Genomic DNA, 19,817 nt, shown 5'->3' with positions numbered 1-19,817 from the left:
AGAGCACCGCCCCTGGTGGGCGTGCCGGGTGGATCCCGGTCGGGCGCATGCGGGAGTCTGTCTGACTGTCTCCCTGTTTCCAGCTTCAGAAAAATGAAAAAAAAAAAAAAGACTAGAAAGAAAGACACATGTTAACAGTGACTACCTAGGGATAAGAGAATCATGGGTGGTTATTTTCTTCTGTTTGTATATACCTTTTAAAATTTAAACAGAGAACATTACTTTCATAATCAGTAAAAGTGATCAAAATTATCATACCATCCCCAAATAAGAGGTGTTGGTTCTGTGCCATCTCAGACCATGACTATTTGGTGGTTCTCACCCAGCGGATGCCAAATTGTACTAGACAACACTGACACCACAGGCCTCAGGTCTAAAAGGAGCCCCAAAACTCATCATTCCACTGACCTAAGTTGGAAAATAAACATGGGACACAAAACTCCAATTCATTCCCACCATTGAGTCTATTTGACCACACCCTCTGTCCATCTTGACCACACCCTCTATCTATCTTGAGACCCATCTAGCCAGGTCTGCACTTACCAGTTCTGCAATAAGGGTAGGCATTCCATGCTTTTTCATGTATATTTAGGGCTCCCTCTGGGGCCAGCATTCGAACAAACGTGGGTACTTTGCTATAGTGAGAAAAAGGGGTTATGAAGAGAAATTGATGAGAGAATTAGAAGAATTAGGCTTTTACATCACATTCTTCAGGCCACAGCTCCAGCTTCTTCAATGGGGAATTGACAAGTTAATTTCCATGAGATAAGTAGGCTGCATTTGTCTGTGAGAAGCCACCTGTCAGAGCCTGAACCCCCAGCTCGGTTGGCTACTAACATCCATGCATATATTGCCCCACCACCCACCACGAACAAGGCAGGAGGTGAGACTCCGGTCTACCTACCATGGCTTATCAGCCATTACATTATTTAAGCTTTTTTTTCTAGAGCTCACTGGACCCAGGGCATTATACTCCACACTGCAAGGATGATATCTCAAAGAGTATACCAGTCCAGGTTTATGAGCCAGGGAGACTGACTAACTTCAAGTATGGGATCCATGATGATCTGATCTTCTATTGTCAGGTCTGGGATGCCAGGAGGCCAAAGGACCATCTGCCCTCCAGGACAAAATATTCTCTGCTATTTAAGTCTTCTTATCTCAGGTTACAGAACAGCATGTTCAGTAAGAGCATTTTTTTTTTAAAGATAAATATATTCCTCTTCCTTAGTTTTTCATTGGTATTCTAAGCAGTCTTTAAGAGGCTCCAATAATCTCATCAGCATTAGTGCCTAAAACCTAAGGAAAAAGAGCTAACCCAATAGAGAGCTAACTCAGAGCACTCAGAGCAACCCTCTGAGATTCATCCACTTACTGCCTCGCTCATGGAGCTAAGTATTTCCATGTGCCAGGCACCAGGATACATACAGAAACCACACAGACTTGGGTCCTGCCCTCAAGGAGTTGACATTCTAGTGGGGAGTATAACTAACCAAGCAGAGGACAACAGTGTGCGTACTATAAGCAGGTGAGCACAGGCTCTGAGGGCAGAGAACATGGTGCAGAGAGCATGGGGCATGGGGAGACTCCTCAGGGGAATAAGGAGTAAATGAACACGAACACATAAAGAGTGAGGAGGACTAAGCTTGCCCTGCCTGGAAAGCTTGGTTGGTTGGAGCATCGTCCCAAGCATAGAGGTTGCCAGTTCGATCTCCAGTAGGGCACATCGGGGACAGAATCCCAAGGGCAAAGGAAGGCCATCTATAGCTTTTCAGCTGGGGAGTAACAAATCTGTCTTATAGAAAGAGCACTCAAAACTGTGTGAATAAGGCCTGACCTGTGGGGGCACAGTGGATAAAGTGTCAACCTGGCATGCTGAGGTTGCCAGTTTGAAACCCTGGGCTTGCCTGGTCAAGGCACACAGCACATATGGAAGTTGATACTTCTTGCTCCTCTCTTCCTCTCTCTCTTCTGTTTATGTCTCTGTCTCTCCCCTCATGAATTAAAAAAAAGTTAAAAACCACAACTGTGTGAATAAATGAAAAGCAAGGTGATCAGTTAGGACCTAGTACAGTAATTCAAGCAAGAAATGATGGAAGATGGCCCTGGCCAGTTGGCTCAGTGGTAGAGCGTAGGCCTGGCGTGCAGGAGTCCCGGGTTCGATTCCCGGCCAGAGCACACAGGAGAAGCGCCCATCTGCTTCTCCACCCCTCCCCCTTTCCTTCCTCTCTGTCTCTCTCTTCTCCTCCCGCAGCGAAGGCTCCATTGGAGCAAAGTTGGCCCAGGCACTGAGGATGGCTCTGTGGCCTCTGCCTCAAGTGCTAGAGTGGCTCTGGTTGCAACAGAGCAATGCCCCAGATGGGCAGAGCATCGCCCCCTGATGGGTGTGCCGGGTGGATCCCGGTTGGGCGTATGCGGGAGTCTGTCTGACTGCTTCCCCATTTCCAACTTCAAGAAAAATACAAAAATAAAAATAAAAGATGATGGAAGAAAATGGAGAAGTTGGAGGTACTAAGAAAAACAGAGTCAACAGAACTTGATTTGATATAAGGGATAAGGAAGAGGGCGGTGGTGAACCTGTGTTCCTGATTGGAGCAACTAGACAGCTGACAGGAAGGCTTTGCACCTCATGAGAAGTGACTGTGGCATTCAGCACTTTTTTTTTTTTTTTTTGCAGCTGTGTGTGTGGCATTAAGGAAATAGAAGTAACAGCACAAAGTTTATAGCCTCTTGTAGGAATAGGGTAAGACTGGTCCTACAGACCTCCTTTCTGCAACTTTGGTTGGACCAATTGAGCTGAGGAACCAACTGGCCCTTTCTACCAACCTCACTATATCTTTACAAAATGCTCTTTAAAAAATACAAATGTGCCCTGGCCGGTTGGCTCAGCGGTAGAGCGTCGGCCTAGCATGCGGAGGACCCGGGTTCGATTCCCGGCCAGGGCACATAGGAGAAGCGCCCATTTGCTTCTCCACCCCTCTGCCGCGCTTTCCTCTCTGTCTCTCTCTTCCCCTCCCGCAGCCAAGGATCCATTGGAGCAAAGATGGCCCAGGCGCTGGGCATGGCTCTGTGGCCTCTGCCTCAGGCGCTAGAGTGGCTCTGGTCGCAATATGGCGACGCCCAGGATGGGCAGAGCATCGCCCCCTGGGGGGCAGAGCACCGCCCCTGGTGGGCGTGCCGGGTGGATCCCGGTCGGGCGCATGCGGGAGTCTGTCTGACTGTCTCTCCCTGTTTCCAGCTTCAGAAAAATGAAAAAAAAAAAAAAAAAAAATACAAATGTGCCTCACCAGATGGTGATGCAATGGATAGAGCATCAGACTGGGACGCAGAGGACCCAGGTTCGAAACCCAAGGTCACCGGCTTGAATGCAGGCTCACCAACTTGAGCATAGGGTCGCTGGCTTGAGCGTGAGATCACAGACATGACCCCATGGTCGCTGGCTTGAGCCCAAAGGTCACTGGGTTGAGCAAGGGGTCACTAGCTCTGCTGTAGCCCCCTGGTCAAGGCACATATGAGAAAGCAATCAATAATATCTAAGGAGCCACAACAAAGAATTGAGGCTTCTCATCTCTCTCTCTTCCTGTCTGTCAGTCCCTACCTGTGCCTCTCTCTCTGTCTCTGTCTAAAAAAATAAATAAATGGTAAATATGGTTACGTATATTTTACCACAATTTTAAAAAATATTCAGGTTTATTTTTTCCAGTTCTGGAGAGCTTCTAAAACTTGCTTTCAACATCCATTTCAACTTGGTTCAACTTCCATTCAAGCTGGTACATGTATATACTATTGCTTTCAGCACCCTTTGGGTCAGTTCAGAGTTTGCTGAAATACAGGGTGAGGCAAAAGTAGGTTTAAAGTTATTTGTATGGCAAATGATACAATAATTAATAAATAATGCAAGAATAAACTCTGTGTTTCACGTACTCATAACTGTAAACCTTTTTTTTTTTTTTTATTTACTTTTTTAGATTTTATTTATTCATTTTTATTAGAGAGAGAGGGGAGAGAGAGAGAGGAAGAGATAAAGAGAGGACAGGGGGAGGAGCAGGAAGCATCAACTCCCATATGTGCCTTGACCAGGCAAGCCCAGGGTTTTGAACCGGTGACCTCAGCATTCCAGGTCGAAGTTTTACCCACTGCGCCACCACAGGTCAGGCTGTAAACCTACTTTTGCCCCACCCTGTATTACTGTTTTGGTTAGGAATTCAGCAACTTTGTGTAGTTTGCTATGGATTTTAGTTCACAAATCAGTTCAAAAACTTAAATATTTGCCTGACCAGGCGGTGGCGCAGTGGATAGAGCGTCGGACTGGGATGCAGAGGATCTGGGTTCAAGACCCCGAGATCACCAGCTTGAGTGAGGGCTCATCTAGTTTGAGGAAAAGCCCACCAGCTTGAACCCAAGGTCGCTGGCTCCAGCAAGGGGTTACTCGGTCTGTTGAAAGCCCGCGGTCAAGGCACATATGAGAAAGCAATCAATGAACAACTAAGGTGTTGCAACGCACAATGAAAAACTAATGATTGATGCTTCTCATCTCTCTTCGTTCCTGTCTGTCTGTCCCTGTCTATCCCTCTCTCTGACTCACTCTCTGTCTCTGTAAATAAATAAATAAATAAATAAAAATTAAAAAAAAATTAAATATTTATGGCTTTGATCCAAAGAGAGGTACCAAAAATTTTCTGGAGCTGATTTCACAATATCAGAATTTAAAATACTACCTGATCTAGCAATCCTACTTTTAGGAACATTCACTATTGATTTATACACACAAATACATCAAAAGATTTGCACAGGAGATTTACTGGAGTACTGTATGTAAACATCTGGAAATGACTATAAACATACAGCAAGAGCAGGTGAAACACCTCACAGCACATCTGAACAAAATAATACTATGTGTACATCAAAAGAATAAGACGAGATATGCTGACAGTAAAAGAAAGCTATGACATGATAAGTAGCAAAAGAGCAAAGTCAGAACAGTATGTACAGTATGATCCCATCTATGTTAAAATAACAATAAAGGAAATGAAGACCCATTTACACACACACACACACACACACAAAGCTGTATTCATAGAAAATGAGCATTACTGTGGGAAGGGCCCACAAAAAACTAAACATTAACATTTCTGGGGACTGGGAGCTTGGTTGGACAAGTACTATTTTTATTTCGAAACAAAACAAAAAACACAACCCCCAAAACCTGTATATGATCAAAGAAGTACTACCACCTACACTTACTCTGGTGAAGCAACTTGAGCAACCAGCTAATAACCTGGAAACCCCCAATTATTCACTATCTCCACTTCTAAACCAGGCTATCTTCAGGTTCTGCTGCACAGCCACATACCTCTGTAAGTGGTAGATCTTGTGCGTGTACTGGCCTTTCTCTCCGTCCTTCTCATAGGGTTCATTCACCAGGACCTCCACGCCTTCACCACCACCTGTTTCATTTTTGCTGGCCTCAGCCACAGAATACAGCTGTCCTACTTGATACTAAAGGAACAGAGAGATGGGAGTTATTGTCAATGCAGACTCTAAACACTTGCACATGGTCCAGTTGCCAGTAACTGTCCAATTAGTTCACTCTGGGGTCTTATCCAAGGAACTCATTCTGAAGTTTTACACAGGGCCTTGTCCAAACCCACCCAAAACAACTGAGAATGCTGCTCCATGGCCTCTTTTCAGCCATCAAATGTGTTTAATTTCATCCTTCCTATTTTCATACCAACATCCAGAAAACAGATTATAGAGTCCAAGGTAGTTTTTGCCCTACTATTAAAGCCTCAAAACAAGATCTGGGGTAAGATGCTAGAGGTCTATTTATTCCATTCATTTAAACAGATCCTAAGACATGACTTCTTTTTCCAATGGTGGGCCCCTCATCACTCTGCCAGCAGCTCAGAGAACAGTCTTGCAGGCAACCAGCCCTCCTGATGCTTTCCAGATTCCTGACGGGGCTGAAGCAAGTGCCCTGCTTCCCATGTTAGATCGCACAGATTCCTACCCCACGGACTGCACTGGCTGGGTACACCCTCTGTGCTGGCACTTACTAGATGGCAAAAGCCTAGTTTTCCTTTATTTGGGTCACATGCCACCCTATCAAGTCACCAGTCAAGATCACTGGCCTCCTCTGACCCCCTCAGGACAACTCAGTGTTAGGGCAAATGACCTGGGCAGTGCTCAGGTCTGGTCCTTTTTCTCCCTTCCCTCTGAAGGGAGCTGTCCAGATAGAAAAATAAAGTGAAAAGAGAATGAACAGGTGTGTTTATGTGGGAAAGTTACCTCTATGCCACAGGATGCATCCTGCCTGTCACTGCTAACCAGGCACAACAATTTAGGAAGTATGAGCAAAAGGCACTTGATTACCCAACATTTTGAGGGGGGAGATAAAGGTTTCCCTTGCCCTCTATGCCCACTCCACAAGGTACTGGCACTCCCAGGAGTGAAAGATGAGAGTATTTTTCCCCTTTGAGACTAAACAGAGAGGTTATGTCTCTGGGAAGCTGTCACTTAGAAGCAAGGAACAGTCAGTGGCAGCTTCCAGGGCTGTTTCACCTCAAACTAGGATGCTTACTTGACCAGGTAGCTTTGCTCTAAGCACTGCAGGGAAATTTCTGGGCAACGTCCGGAAGGTAAAGCAGCAGACCAGGCCAATTCACAGCTCACCACAAAGCTGAAAGAGCCCTAACTTTCAAAGCAAAAATCCAGCACGAAATGCCAAGGAAAGGCCCAGGCAAGCAACCAAAGCTCAGTTAATCCCATAAAGAGAAGCACTGGGGTGACAGCCAGTCGTCTTGACCTTGCTAATCCAGAGCAATATCAGTGTTGCTTCAATGCCCCCATGGAACCCCAAGCTGTCCCTGTGCCTTTTCAAGGCCACCCCCTAGCTAAGGCACACATGAAAACCCCTATCAAGTGGGTCAGGGTGTGGCTGAGTCAGGGGTTCCTAAGAAGGAATAGTAATTCTTTTCCAGAGAAGAATCTCAAGAACATCTAACCACTGACTCAGCAATCATAAAGGGCAGCCTGAGGAAAAGGCCTGGTGGCAGGGACTGTGCTGCTGCTGCTGCTGCTGCTTGGGAGGGGCTCCAAGCAGAGACTAATCCCCTTCATTGGTTCTTCTTCAGTTGCAAGAATGAGAGGGCAGGCTCTAAGAGGATCAGTCTGTTGCACTGGCATCTTCCTCTAATCTCCCTTGATAGTCTGATCCTTTAATCCCAATGAGACAAGTGAAGGCAGTTTTGTTAATCCGAAGGGGTAAGTAAAACTGGCTTCCACAAGCCACAAGTGAGGGCCACTTTCCATGTCCAAGGCTTCCCTTTGGCATAGTGGCTTCACACCCTGGGAAAACAGAAAGCAGCCAGAATCAAACAGGGTGAAGGAAGGAGTGGGGGTGAGTCCATCACAAGAGATAAAGAGCCTCGGGAAGACTGGGATTCCAGCCATCTCAGGCCTAGGAGATTTGTTCCCTTGTCCCAAAGAACGAAGACACTCAACTAAGGAAAACAAGATTCTCCAGCACTTTGGCAATCTGGAAGTAGGAGCCCAGGAAGATGCTGTGGGTGAGCCTGTAACACTGACATTAAACAAACCAGTACAGCTGTCAGTTCCACCCACATGGCCCTGTCAGGCCAGTTACCATAGGAGAATAGTGCCATGCGTCTCTGGAGATGAGATGTAAAACAGGCCAGCCCACAGTAGTGGGTGGGCAGCACTGGGCCAGGAACCACTGGTGGTCACACCCGTGTAGAACAGACGGAGTTTTTCCGCTCTGCTGCAAAACGCCCAGAAACCCTGTACAGTGTTAGACCAAAGACTCTGACCTAAAATATTGATTCAGGCCTTCAAGATCGTTAAAAAGACATGGTCCTCTCTTTTCTTTCTCCTCTTTTCCCGCTAAATCAGAAATCTCTGAGGGCCTCAAATCATGGCTTCCAAATAGGAAGTGAATCCATCAGTCGCACAATAATGGGCTGTTCCCATGGGAACCATGACTCAGAATGGATTACTGATAAAGACTCTGAGAAGACTGATCATTACTTGTTTCTTCTTTGGCCCCTCATCCAAGATTTTCTTTTCTTTTATTAATTTTTTTTCTTTTTTTCTTTATTCATTTTTAGAGAGGAGAGAGAGAAGGAGAGAGAGAGACAGAGAGAGAGAAGGGGGGAGGAGCAGGAAGCATCAACTCCCATATGTGCCTTGACCAGGCAAGCCCAGGGTTTCGAACTGGCGACCTCAGCATTTCCAGGTCAACCTTTTATCCACTGCGCCACCACAGGTCAGGCTTATTAATTTTTTTTAAAATTTATTAACTTTTAGAGAGAGGAGAGAGAGAGAGAGAGACAGAGACAGAGACAGAGAGGGAAAGAGGAGGGAGAAGCAGGAAGCATCAACTCATAGTTTCTTCCTGTATGTACCTTGATCAGACAAGCCCAGGGTTTTGAACTGGTGACCTAAGCATTCCAAGTCAACACTTGATCCACTGCGTCACCACAGGTCAGGTACCATTCAAGATTTTCTGATCTTCTGGCCTGACCAGGAAGTGGCACAGGGGATAGGGTGTAGGCCTGGGACACTGAGGATCCACATTCAAAACCCTGAGGCTGCTGGCTTGAGTATGGGCTCACCAGCTTGAGCATAGGGTTGCTGGTTTGAGCATGGGATCGTAGACATGAAACCAAAGGTTGCCGGCATGAAGCCCAAAGGTTGCAGGCTTGACTCCAAGGTCGCTGGCTTGAGCAGTCACTGGCTCCGCCTGACCAGGCGGTGGTGCAGTGGATAGAGTGTCGGACTGGGATGTGGAAGGACCCAGGTTCGAGACCCCAGGATAGCCAGCTTGAGCATGGGCTCATCTGGCTTGAGCAAAAAAGCTCACTAGCATGGACCCAAGGTCACTGGCTCGAGCGGGGGGGTTACTCAATCTGCTGAAGGCCTGCAGTCAAGACACATATGAGAAAGCAATCAGTGAACAACTACGGTGTCGCAACGAAAAACTGATGATTGATGCTTCTCATCTCTCTCCGTTCCCGTCTGTCTGTCCCTATCTATCCCTCTATCTGACTCTTTCTGTCCCTGTAAAAAAATAAAAAATAAAAAATAAATAAAAAACATTAAAAAAAAAAAAGAGTCACTGGCTTGGCTGGAGCTGCCCAGTCAAGGCACATATGAGAAAGCAATCAATGAACAATTAAGGTACTACAGGCCTGACCTGTGGTGGCGCAGTGGATAAAAGGTTGACCTGGAAATGCTGAGGTCGCCAGTTCGAAACCCTGGGCTTGCCTGGTCAAGGCACATATGGGAGTTGATGCTTCCTGCTCCTCCCCTCTTCTCTCTCTCTGTCTCTCCTCTCTCTCTGTCTCTGTCTCTCCTTCTCCTCTCTAAAAATGAATAAATAAAAAATTTAAAAAAAAACAAAAATTATTAAGGTACTACAATGAAAAGTTGCTGCTTCTCATCTCTCTCCCTTCCTGTCTGTCCCTCCATCTCTCTCTCTCTAAAAAAAAAGAAAAAAGATTTTTCTGATCTTCTGGAACTAAGGTTTAAGTCATCAAAAAGAGCAGCTCCTGCTTCAGCCTTAGGCCATACACTGCTTTCTCAACAGCAGTGTCTAGCTGAAAATGGGCTGACCATCACCAGGAAAATAGATGAATCCTAACCAGCACTTACTTCCCCAGCTCCTGCTTAGACTTTCAGTTCTGTTCACCACCACCATTTCCTCAATGCTGCAAAAGAGCCATCACAAGTTAAAACTACCAACTGGCCGACCAGGTGGTGGTGCAGTGGATAGAGCGTCAAACTGGGATGTGGAGGATCCAGGTTCGAGACCCCAAGGTTGCCAGCTTGAGCGCAGGCTCATCTGATTTGAGCAAAAGCTCACCAGCTTGAACCCAAAGTCCCTGGTTCGAGCAAGGGGTTACTCGGTCTGCTGAAGGCCCGCGGTCAAGGCACATATGAGAAAGCAATCAATGAGCAACTAAGGTATCGCAATGCGCAACGAAAAACTAATGATTGATGCTTCTCATCTCTCCGTTCCTGTCTGTCTGTCCCTGTCTATCCCTCTCTCTGATTCTCTCTCTGCCTCTGTTAAAAAAAAAAAAAAAAGAAATTCCCTATGAAAAGAGCCATTTCACTCCTAAATGCCACACTAATGTACTCCCAAGTTCCTGGGAATCTGACTAGGTGGTGGGATCATATTGTATGGAGAGGGAGTCATCGGACCCCCAAGAGCTGAGTTTCAGGCCCTGGCCGGTTGGCTCAGCGGTAGAGCGTCGGCCTGGCGTGTGGGAATCCCAGGTTCAATTCCCGGCCAGGGCACACAGGAGAAGCGCCCATCTGCTTCTCCACCCCTCCCCCTCTCCTTCCTCTCTGTCTCTCTTTTCCCCTCCCGCAGCCAAGGCTCCATTGGAGCAAAGATAGCCTGGGCTCTGAGGATGGCTCTGTGGCCTCTGCCTCAGGCGCTAGAATGGCTCTGGATGCAACAGAGCAACGCCCCAGACAGGCAGAGCATCGCCCCCTGGTGGGCATGCCAGGTGGATCCCGGTCGGGCGCATGCGGGAGCCTGACTGACTGCCTCCCCGTTTCCAGCTTTGGAAAAATGCAAAAAAAAAAAGAGCTGCTAAGTTTCAGGGCAAGAGACATGCTAGCCTTTCCTGCTTGGCCTCCTGGTTTGGAACATCATCACTTGCTATTTTTCAGAAAGACAGCAAGGCCCCCAAAGGACGTAGGTTAACAGGGTCCCCCAAGCTAGTGACTGTCGGCCCAAGCACGTGATTCCCAGGCCCCAGGTACCTCGCTAGTGCCTCTAGGGATCACAGTATCTGTCCACCATCCCCTGTCTCCAGCTTCCCCAGTCTTGTTTACCTTGTCCTTTCCCGTAATGTCCAGATCATGTTCAAGGCCCACCTCTGGCTCCCTCTCCCAGGTCTCCATAGCTTTTATCAGATATGCAGCCCACCACTAGAGACAGTCCTCTGGGGCAGTGGTCCCCAACCTTTTTTGGGGCACGGACCGGTTTAATGTCAGAAAATATTTTCACGGACCAGCCTTTAGGGTGGGATGGATAAATGTATCACGTGACCGAGACAAGCGTCAAGAGTGAGTCTTAGATGGATGTAACAGAAGGAATCTGGTCATTTTTTAAAAATAAAACATCGTTCAGACTTAAATATAAATAAAACGGAAATAATGTAAGTTATTTATTCTTTCTCTGTGGACCAGTACCAAATGCCCCACAGACCGCTACCGGTCCACGGCCCGGGGGCTGGGGACCACTGCTCTAGGGGGTTAATACCTGCCCACCAATTTTGGGGAGTCAAGAAGCTTGGTTATTTGTCTCATCTAAACTATGTTGTGGGCTCTGCTGGCCTGATTTCATTTTTCAAAGGGTCTATTTCATACTTGAAAGAGATTAGCAGTTATCACAGGAGCTTCCTGATGACACTGCAGGAAAAGGAATGACTGAGGGCACTATACTGGCTGACAAACTTCACCCAAACCTGAGCTGAACTGAAAGTGGGGGTGGGGAGGGCTATGGATTCAGAAGGAAGCAAAGAAGAAGGCTGTGCCAGAAGAGGAAAGTGGAGGAAGCTGAGAGACAGGGTGGGACAAGGAAGACTCTGTGGCAGTTCCCTGCTGTCCAAGACCAACTCTGAGTCAGCAGGGCCTATAAACTTTCTTGTGGCAAATCCTGCCAGATCCTCAGACACAGAGACAACAGACCCAAGAACCATAAAAGGACAGAGGGCAAGCCAAGCCCATTTGCTATTCCCTGCCCTCCTTTAAAGGAGGGTTCTGGGACTTGGTCTTCCCAGCAGTAACCTAGAGTGTAGCTAGGGAGGGCCTCAGAGATTTCCTGCCCTGCTGGTTTGCTGTACAACCAGAGAGTCAAGCAAACTTCCCAGTCAAGTCATGGAAGTCCCAGAAATGCACAAACTCAATCCCCTCAATAGCATGCCCCCAAACAGGCACAGTCCTAGCTGGTAAAGTGGGCTGGCATGCTAACAACTTGAGGCAGGTTGCACACAGTTGCCCAGATATACAAAATAAGTGCCATCCCTGCTAGTGGGAATGCAGATTGGAGCAGCCACTATGGAAAACAGTATGACGGGCCCTCAAAAAAAATTTTAAATGAGGCCCTGGCCGGTTGGCTCAGCGGTGGAGCGTCAGCCTGGTGTGCGGGGGACCAGGGTTCGATTTCCGGCCAGGGCACATAGGAGAAGCACCTATTTGCTTCTCCGCCACCCCCCTCCTTCCTCTCTGTCTCTCTCTTCCCCTCCCGCAGCCGAGGCTCCATTGGAGCAAAGATGGCCCGGGCGCTGGGGATGGCTCCTTGGCCTCTGCCCCAGGCGCTGGAGTGGCTCTGGTCTCGGCAGAGCGACGCCCCGGAGGGGCAGAGCATCGCCCCCTGGTGGGCAGAGCATCGCCCCTGGTGGGCGTGCCGGGTGGATCCCGGTCGGGCGCATGCGGGAGTCTATCTCTCCCCGTTTCCAGCTTCAGAAAAATACAAAAAAAAGGCCCTGGCCGGTTGGCTCAGCGGTAGAGCGTCGGCCTGGTGTGCGGGGGACCCGGGTTCGATTCCCAGCCAGGGCACATAGGAGAGGCGCCCATTTGCTTCTCCACCCCCACCCCCTCCTTCCTCTCTGTCTCTCTCTTCCCCTCCCGCAGCCAAGGCTCCATTGGAGCAAAGATGGCCCGGGCGCTGGGGATGGCTCTTTGGCCTCTGCCCCAGGCGCTAGAGTGGCTCTGGTCGCGGCAGAGCGACGCCCCGGAGGGGCAGAGCATCGCCCCCTGGTAGGCAGAGCATCGCCCCTGGTGGGCGTGCCGGGTGGATCCCGGTCGGGCGCATGCGGGAGTCTGTCTGACTGTCTCTCCCCATTTCCAGCTTCAGAAAAGTACAAAAAAAAAAAAAAAAAACATTAAAAAAAAAAAATACAAAAAAAAAAATTTTAAATGAAACTGCATTATGACCTAGCAATTCCACTTCTGGGTATATATCCAAAGAAACCAAAAACACTAATTAGAAAGAATATATGCACCCCTATGTCAACTGATGTGTTATTTACAATAGCCAACATATGGAAGCAATCCAAGTGCCTATCAATAGATAAAAAAAATTGTGTTACCTATATACATACAATGGAATATTACTTGGCCATAAAAAAGAATGAAATCTTACCATTTGTGACAGCATGCATGGACCTAGAAAATGTTATGTTAAGTGAAATAAGTCAGTGGATAAAACTTGACTTGGGGGGTGAACACACAATACAGTGTACATAAATGTGCTGTAGAATTGGACACCTGAAATCTGTATAATTATGTTAGTGTCACCTCAATAAGTTTTTTAAAAAAGGAAAACATCAGAAAAAGACAAATACCATATTATATCACTTATACATGGAATCTAGAGAACAAAATAAACAAACAAAATTGAAACAGACTCATAGATACAGGGAACAGACTGGTGACTGTCAGAGAGGGACGGGTTAGGGAACTGGGTGGTAAAGGAGATGGGATTAAGAAGTACAAATTGGTAGTTACAGAATAGTCAAGGGGATGTATAGTATAACACCGGGAATACAGTCAATAATATTATAATAACTGTATGGTGCCAGGTGGGTACTGGAAATAAAAGGGGATCACTTCGCAAACTATATGACTGTTTAGCTACTATGCTGTACACTTCAAACTAATACAAAATAATATTGAATGTAAACTGTAATTGAAAAAAAAACTTGCTTTCCTATCCTCAGAAAAGTTAAATTTAATTTAAAAATATAATACCTAGCCCTGGCCGGTTGGCTCAGTGGTAGAGCGTCGGCCTGGTGTGCAGGAGTCCCGGGTTCGATTCCCTGCCAGGGCACACAGGAGAAGCGCCCATCTGATTCTCCACCCCTCCCCCTCTCCTTCCTCTCTGTCTCTCTCTTCCCCTCCCACAGCCAAGGCTCCACTGGAGCAAAGTTGGCCCGGGCACTGAGGATGGCTCTGTGGCCTCTGCCTCAGGCGCTAGAATGGCTCTGGTTGCAACAGAGCGACGTCCCAGATGGGCAGAGCATTGCCCCCTGGTGGGCGTGCCGGGTGGATCCCGGTCGGGTGCATGCGGGAGTCTGTTTGACTGCCTCCCTGTTTCCAACTTCAGAAAAATACAAATAAATAAAATAATAATAATAATAATAATAATACCTTCCTTCAACTGAAAGTGCACCATAAAAATTCACATCGAGTACTGATTATATATGTGTTAGAACATGAAAACCATACAAAGAGTTTGAGCCATTTAGAGCAATGATCTATCGATAAAATGACAAAAGACTTACCTCATCTACAGACACAGGCAGGATGACTCGACTACAAGAGAGGGAAAAACAGTAACAACTTCAGGCTCTGAAACCTGCCCAAGACTCTAAGCATCATCTTAGAATAGCATTAAACATTTTTGTTGCACATGACACTACACTCACTGTCAGATCCCCAGCAGAGAATGGCCCCAGTGCTTTGAGGCTAGGATGCTCTGTGCCCTTCTGGTATCCCATTTAGAGCCCTGTGACTCAGTGCAAACCTGTCCCCCCACCAACTACTCTGCAGGCAGGCCTCTGACTCACATTTGGAACTGACTTCTCTCTCTCCTCCACTTATCTTCTCAACAAAACTTGCCTAAGAGCCATTAACACATGAGGGCCCACTCCCTCAAACTCTAAAGCCAAGATAAGGATTTAGACCCAAAGAATCAGGTCCTGGGGCTTTAGATCTCTTAGGACCCAACCTCCCAACAAGACAGCCCTCAAGGTAAAAGGCTAGGAAGGGGCCATGCTCCTTGGAGGCTGAATCACTCAGAGCATGCACCATCTCTCCTCTGGGAAAGGACATTACAATACAAGCTACTACTAATACAAAGCCACCAAAAGAGGAGGACACTCAACTTGTGTCCTAATCTCCAGAAACTGTCCAAAGGCACTCCAACTGATCACTGTCTTTCCTTCTCCATTTCAATGACCACCAATTATCGGAGGTACCACCAAAAACCTGACAGAGAAGCCATTGCCAGCAAAGTCCCCACACTGTTCAGAACTCTACATCGATGCGATGGCTAGTGACACTCTTCCAGATGGGCATGTATTTGTGATGCAGACCAACAGCCAATCCCCAGTTCAAAGCTGTGAGGTCAGAGGGCTGATACAAAAATGTTTGTTTGTATTCATACAAATCAAGCCAGTTTCTAAGCTGAGATGTCAGTTCCCAGACCCTAGCTGGAAGCCCCTGGAGCCTCCTGTGTCTTGCATGCTTGGTGAAGCATGAGCTGTTATGTCCTCTGTCCTATGCAGTGGCTCCACCAATCAGGATCCTTGCTCCAGGCTGGTAAATAGTCCACTCACTATTTTCTAGTCCCACAAAGGTCCCCCAGGTAGCAAGAAGAACAAAGAGGGGTCTGAGAAAAACAACATACTACAGGCAAAGTACCAGGCAGAAAAGTAGCAGGAAAAACAAAATGGGCTCCACGTCTTTACTGCCTGCTAACAACTCCCCTCTTCCAGAATGACTCAAATAACGTAAATTCTGCAGGTTATTGGATGCTGCTACTAATGCTCTCCTCCTATTAGAAAAGCCAACCAGGCAGAAAATACTTCCAACTTGGAGGCCACAATTTCAGCACCCTCAGTAGAAACTTCCTAGAAAACAATCAGCCTTTTATCTTCAAGAACAGCATTAAATATCACATCCAAGAATTTGCAGAAATAAAACCAAGGAGAATCCTGTTAGAGGAAGTGTCAGAAAAATCAACAGAAACAACCCTGGATGGACACTAAGCCCCCCCACACACACACACACATACACAGGAGAAGGGCATCAGGCAGTTCCTGACAGGATGCTCTGGGGCTGCTTACATTACAGCTGCACAGCCGGACATTCTCCCTGACTCCTTGGGAGCAAAAGCACTCTAGCAGCAATAGGGTGCAATTCCAAAGGAAAAGGCCACAGAGGCAGTGCTGGGCTGAGACTGGAGCTATGCTCACTTCAGTGTGACCTTCACTCACACCCTTCCCAGAGCTGCAGTGCTGCAGCCACAGCCAAATGTCTAAGATGCCCCCATCTGCATCCCCCTCCCAGGGATGCACACACAAGGCACAAGTCAGGCAGGAAGGAAACGTACATGCCAGGCAGGCTCTACATCCTCGGCACCTTGGACCTTTCCCTAGCAGGCTTCAAGGGAGGAGAACAAAGAATGGGAAGGGAGAGCCTCTCTTCAAAACTCACTCAGATCTCTCCTGAAGGTCCCTTCCCGTCCCTGCCTGACCTTCTTTACAAAACTACAGGCTTCTACAGATTCTTGGATTCATCTGGGAATAGAAAAAAGAATCAGGAGAATGGGAAAAGCCTGATTTCTGGGCACTCAAGATTAGAATCCAAAGTGCACCTCCTGTTGGCATCCTAAGGTTCTGCCTCCTCACCACATACAGCTCTGAACTCTGGCTGAGTCAACATCAGACTGAATGTCAAGAAATAAAAGAGGGCTTCAAAATAATACTTTTTAGATAAGGTATCAAGCTGGGATGACATCTGAGTTTCTCCTCCCTTTGTAACCAAAGCTCTACTATGTCCTAAATGTCCTAAACATCTCCAAGGAGCAAGTCTGATGGAGTGAAGTGCCTTTACTGACAAAATGGAAATAGCCCTCTGCACACTCGCCTGGCTACCAATTGAGTTCCACCAGTTGCTCTCTACTTGGACATCTCTCACTTCCAGAATTCCTAGGTTTCTAGCCCAATGCTGTCCACTTGCCCTTTCCTCCAGAGAAGCACAGTTTTACTCTAAGTGCCACACACACAAAACCAACCTCTCCTCTTTGGAAAAGAAAAAAGAAAAAAAGCCCTGAGATGTTTCTTGGAACCATGAACTTCAGGGATGGGTCATCTTGCTTTTGAAAAATTCAGCAATCCAAACATCCCCACCTATCATCCAATCCCCTAGACCTCAGGAGGAAGCCAATCTCCCTGCAACTCCTCCCAAAAATCACTCGTTTCCCACCCCTCCTCACTAATCAAGAACTCCCTTACGCATACACACAAAAAAAGAACTCCCTCACCCTTCATTGTCTTTTCCCAATTAATGGCCTTATTACCTCTTCAGTTCCTCAAAGCAATTTCTCCATCTCTTTGCACCAAGGCTGAGAATTCCCTAGAAACAGGCTGTCCCTGTTTCCTACCCCCACTCGAACGATTCTTATATTTATTCACAAACTCTTTCCAAACTGTTCTCTACCCTGGTAACATCCTAGCCCTCTCTATCATTCCCACATATCACTTTGGCCCTTGCCCAATATTTTCTGGACTCCTACCCAAGTGTCCCTGAGTTCCAAGCAATCATCTTAAACTCCCCCGCCCATACCTCCTCTTCTGTACCTACCACTTGGGTACCACATGTCATGCCACCTTAGGGGTGGGTCCTTAGACCCGTCACCCATCACCTAAGCCTGACCCTAGTCCTTTTCCTTTATCCACTTATTACAATCTTTCCCCTCCTGTCTAAGGTTCCCCTCAGCACTCCTCCCATCATCTCAACTCCAGTCCTGAGATTGTCTTATCTGATCTACGGAGCCCCTTAGCACTGTGCATGTCCCAAGCCCCTCCCCACCACTGGCTAGCTCCCTGACCCTGCCTGCCCTTGTCTAACTGTTCCTCAGCCCCTCAGACAACTCCTCCTTCTCCCACAGGTCCTCTCGGCCACTCCTGCAGTTCTGGCTGGTCCCAGCGTCCTGCAGCTAGCCCCCACTGTAGAACCACCCCACATCTCATCCAGGGCTCTCAATCCCCTGAGCCTCTCATGCCCTGTCCAGCTCTCACTGTCCCCTTGACCACTTGTCAAGCCCTGCCGGGTCCTCATTGAACCCTCGGCCTCTCTTCAGGCCTATTCGGCCCTCACTGTCCCTTGGACCTCACCTCAGGTGCTGTCCGTTTCTCTCTATTCCTGCTGGCCCCTCCTCAGGCCCTGACCGGCCCTCACAGTCCCCTCTGCCCCTGCTGGGCCGCCCAACAGCCCATCCAGCGCTCTCCATGCCCTCGGGCCCCGTCGGCGCTGCATCCCCTCCGCCAGGCCATCAGCCTTCCTGGTCGTCATCCTCGACTCTGCCTTCCTCCTCGCTTCCGCACCCGGTCGGACACTCACTACTCCTTGAGCAGCACCATGTCGCTTCGCGGCTCGGGGGCTGCCCGCTGCCCGCCCGGCTTCCCGCCCGCTTCCCGGCGGCCGCTCTCCCCGTGGCCCGGCCCGGCCTGGCTGCCTGTGCGTCTTCGTCGTGGTCTGCTCCGTCCCCGCCGCTCTCGCTGCGGTCGCTGAGCCGGCTCCCGTGCCCCGGCCTCGCCGCCTCCCGCGCCGCTGCCGACGCCGCCCAGAGGTCCGGTTCCGCAGAACCGCGCGGGGGCGGGGCGTCTCTGCGGCAACCGGAGCGTCACACGCAGCGGTGCGCGCTGACCTCAGCGCGGAGGCGGAGTCTTCTCCGGCCGGTGCCCTCCGGTCCTTAAATGGGCCACGGTGTCGGAGTCCCAGGTGGGCTGCGGGGCGTGGACAGGAGCCCGCTTGTAGGCCGAGCTGACGCCGAGGTGTAACAGTTCTTCAGCCAGGACAGATGCACCTATGTACTTGGGCCCCCAGTGGGGTGGGCTGAGATCTAGGAACAGGTTGTGTCAAAAAATATATTAACATTTACGTGCAAGTGCTCTCCTAAGTGCTTGACTCCTCAGAACAACACTACCAAAATGGTACTATTATTATCCCCGTTTACAGGTCAGAAGAAAGAGACAGAGGTTAAGAGACTTGTTGAAGTCCAAAGCTAGCATATGATGGGGCCAAGATTTTCACCCGGCAATTTTAATGTAAAGCCATTCATCGCTTTACAAATACAGCAAATACAGTTAGTGTTTGCTAAGTGCCTGCTGTGTACCCAAACCTGTGCTTTTGTTGAGAAAATGAACAAGGCAAAGACCAAGGAGTTGAGAAGGGGAGGGGCGGGGGGAGAAGATGGAGCCAGGCAGTAAGAATGAAAAAGGGCCATGAGAGGTGAAACACAGGTTTGTTGGGATTACAGCAGGAAACGTTGTCAGCCGAGACATCCTGGAGGAAGAGTTTCTAAACTGAGATCTGTAGGAGGCTGGGAGGGGAGTCACTTACACAGTGAATGCGAAGGTGCATTTGGGGAACTGAAAGAAGTGACTGGGGCATGACATTTGGGAGCTGAGAGCTGTAGGCGGGGTGGGCTGGGGCCAGATGGGTGATGATAAGGTGTTTGAAGTCCATTCAAAAAGCACAGACGGGCATTTAAGGTTTTGTGGGTTTTTTAACCTTTTTTAAAAAAAATTATTTTGATTTTTAGAGAGACAGAGAGGACAAGAGAGAGTGGGAGAAACATTCATTTGTTAGCACATTTAAGGGTTTTAAGCAGGTTTGGTGTTGGAAGGCTTACTCTGATGGCTGGATGGAGAGGAGATGGAGTGGGGCAGAGTAGAGGCAGGGAAGCTAGTTAGGAGGCCTCTGCAGAAATCCAGGCAAAGACAGACTGAGAAAGATAGTGGTGGGAAGGAATGGGAAAAAGCGTTGACCTGGAACACTGAGGTCTCCGGATTAAAACCCTGGGCTTGCCTGGTCCAGGCACATGTGAGAATTGACGTTTCCTGCTCCTCCCCCTTCTCTCTCTCTCTCTCTCTCTCTCTCTCTCTCTCTCCCTCCCCTCTCTAAAATAAATAAAAATAAAAAAATAAAAAATTGGCCTGACCAGGCTGTGGCGCAGTGGATAGAGCATCAGACGGGGATGCGGAACACCG

General features: G+C 48.3%; 2 protein-coding genes across 2 annotated transcripts in view; one reads left to right on the top strand and one right to left on the bottom strand.

The window, feature by feature from the left end:
- PITPNA (phosphatidylinositol transfer protein alpha) overlaps positions 1-18,431 on the bottom strand; it is a 49,901-nt gene extending 31,470 nt beyond the window's left edge. Inside the window, exons 1-4 of the mRNA XM_066263078.1 lie at positions 18,166-18,431; positions 14,322-14,352; positions 5,354-5,499; positions 544-635 (exon numbers count right to left, since the gene is read on the bottom strand). Coding sequence (XP_066119175.1) covers positions 544-635; positions 5,354-5,499; positions 14,322-14,352; positions 18,166-18,185 — 289 coding nt within the window. The 5' untranslated portion in view covers positions 18,186-18,431. The remainder of the gene's footprint in view (positions 1-543; positions 636-5,353; positions 5,500-14,321; positions 14,353-18,165) is intronic.
- Positions 1-19,817, top strand: part of SERPINF2 (serpin family F member 2) — a 222,795-nt gene that overhangs the window by 20,782 nt on the left and 182,196 nt on the right. The window lies entirely within an intron of this gene.

This window comes from Saccopteryx bilineata, chromosome 2, assembly GCF_036850765.1.
Source record: "Saccopteryx bilineata isolate mSacBil1 chromosome 2, mSacBil1_pri_phased_curated, whole genome shotgun sequence".
Lineage (NCBI taxonomy): Eukaryota > Metazoa > Chordata > Mammalia > Chiroptera > Emballonuridae > Saccopteryx > Saccopteryx bilineata.
The sequence above is the reverse complement of the archived record's forward strand: the minus strand, read 5'-3'. Positions and strand labels throughout refer to the sequence as shown.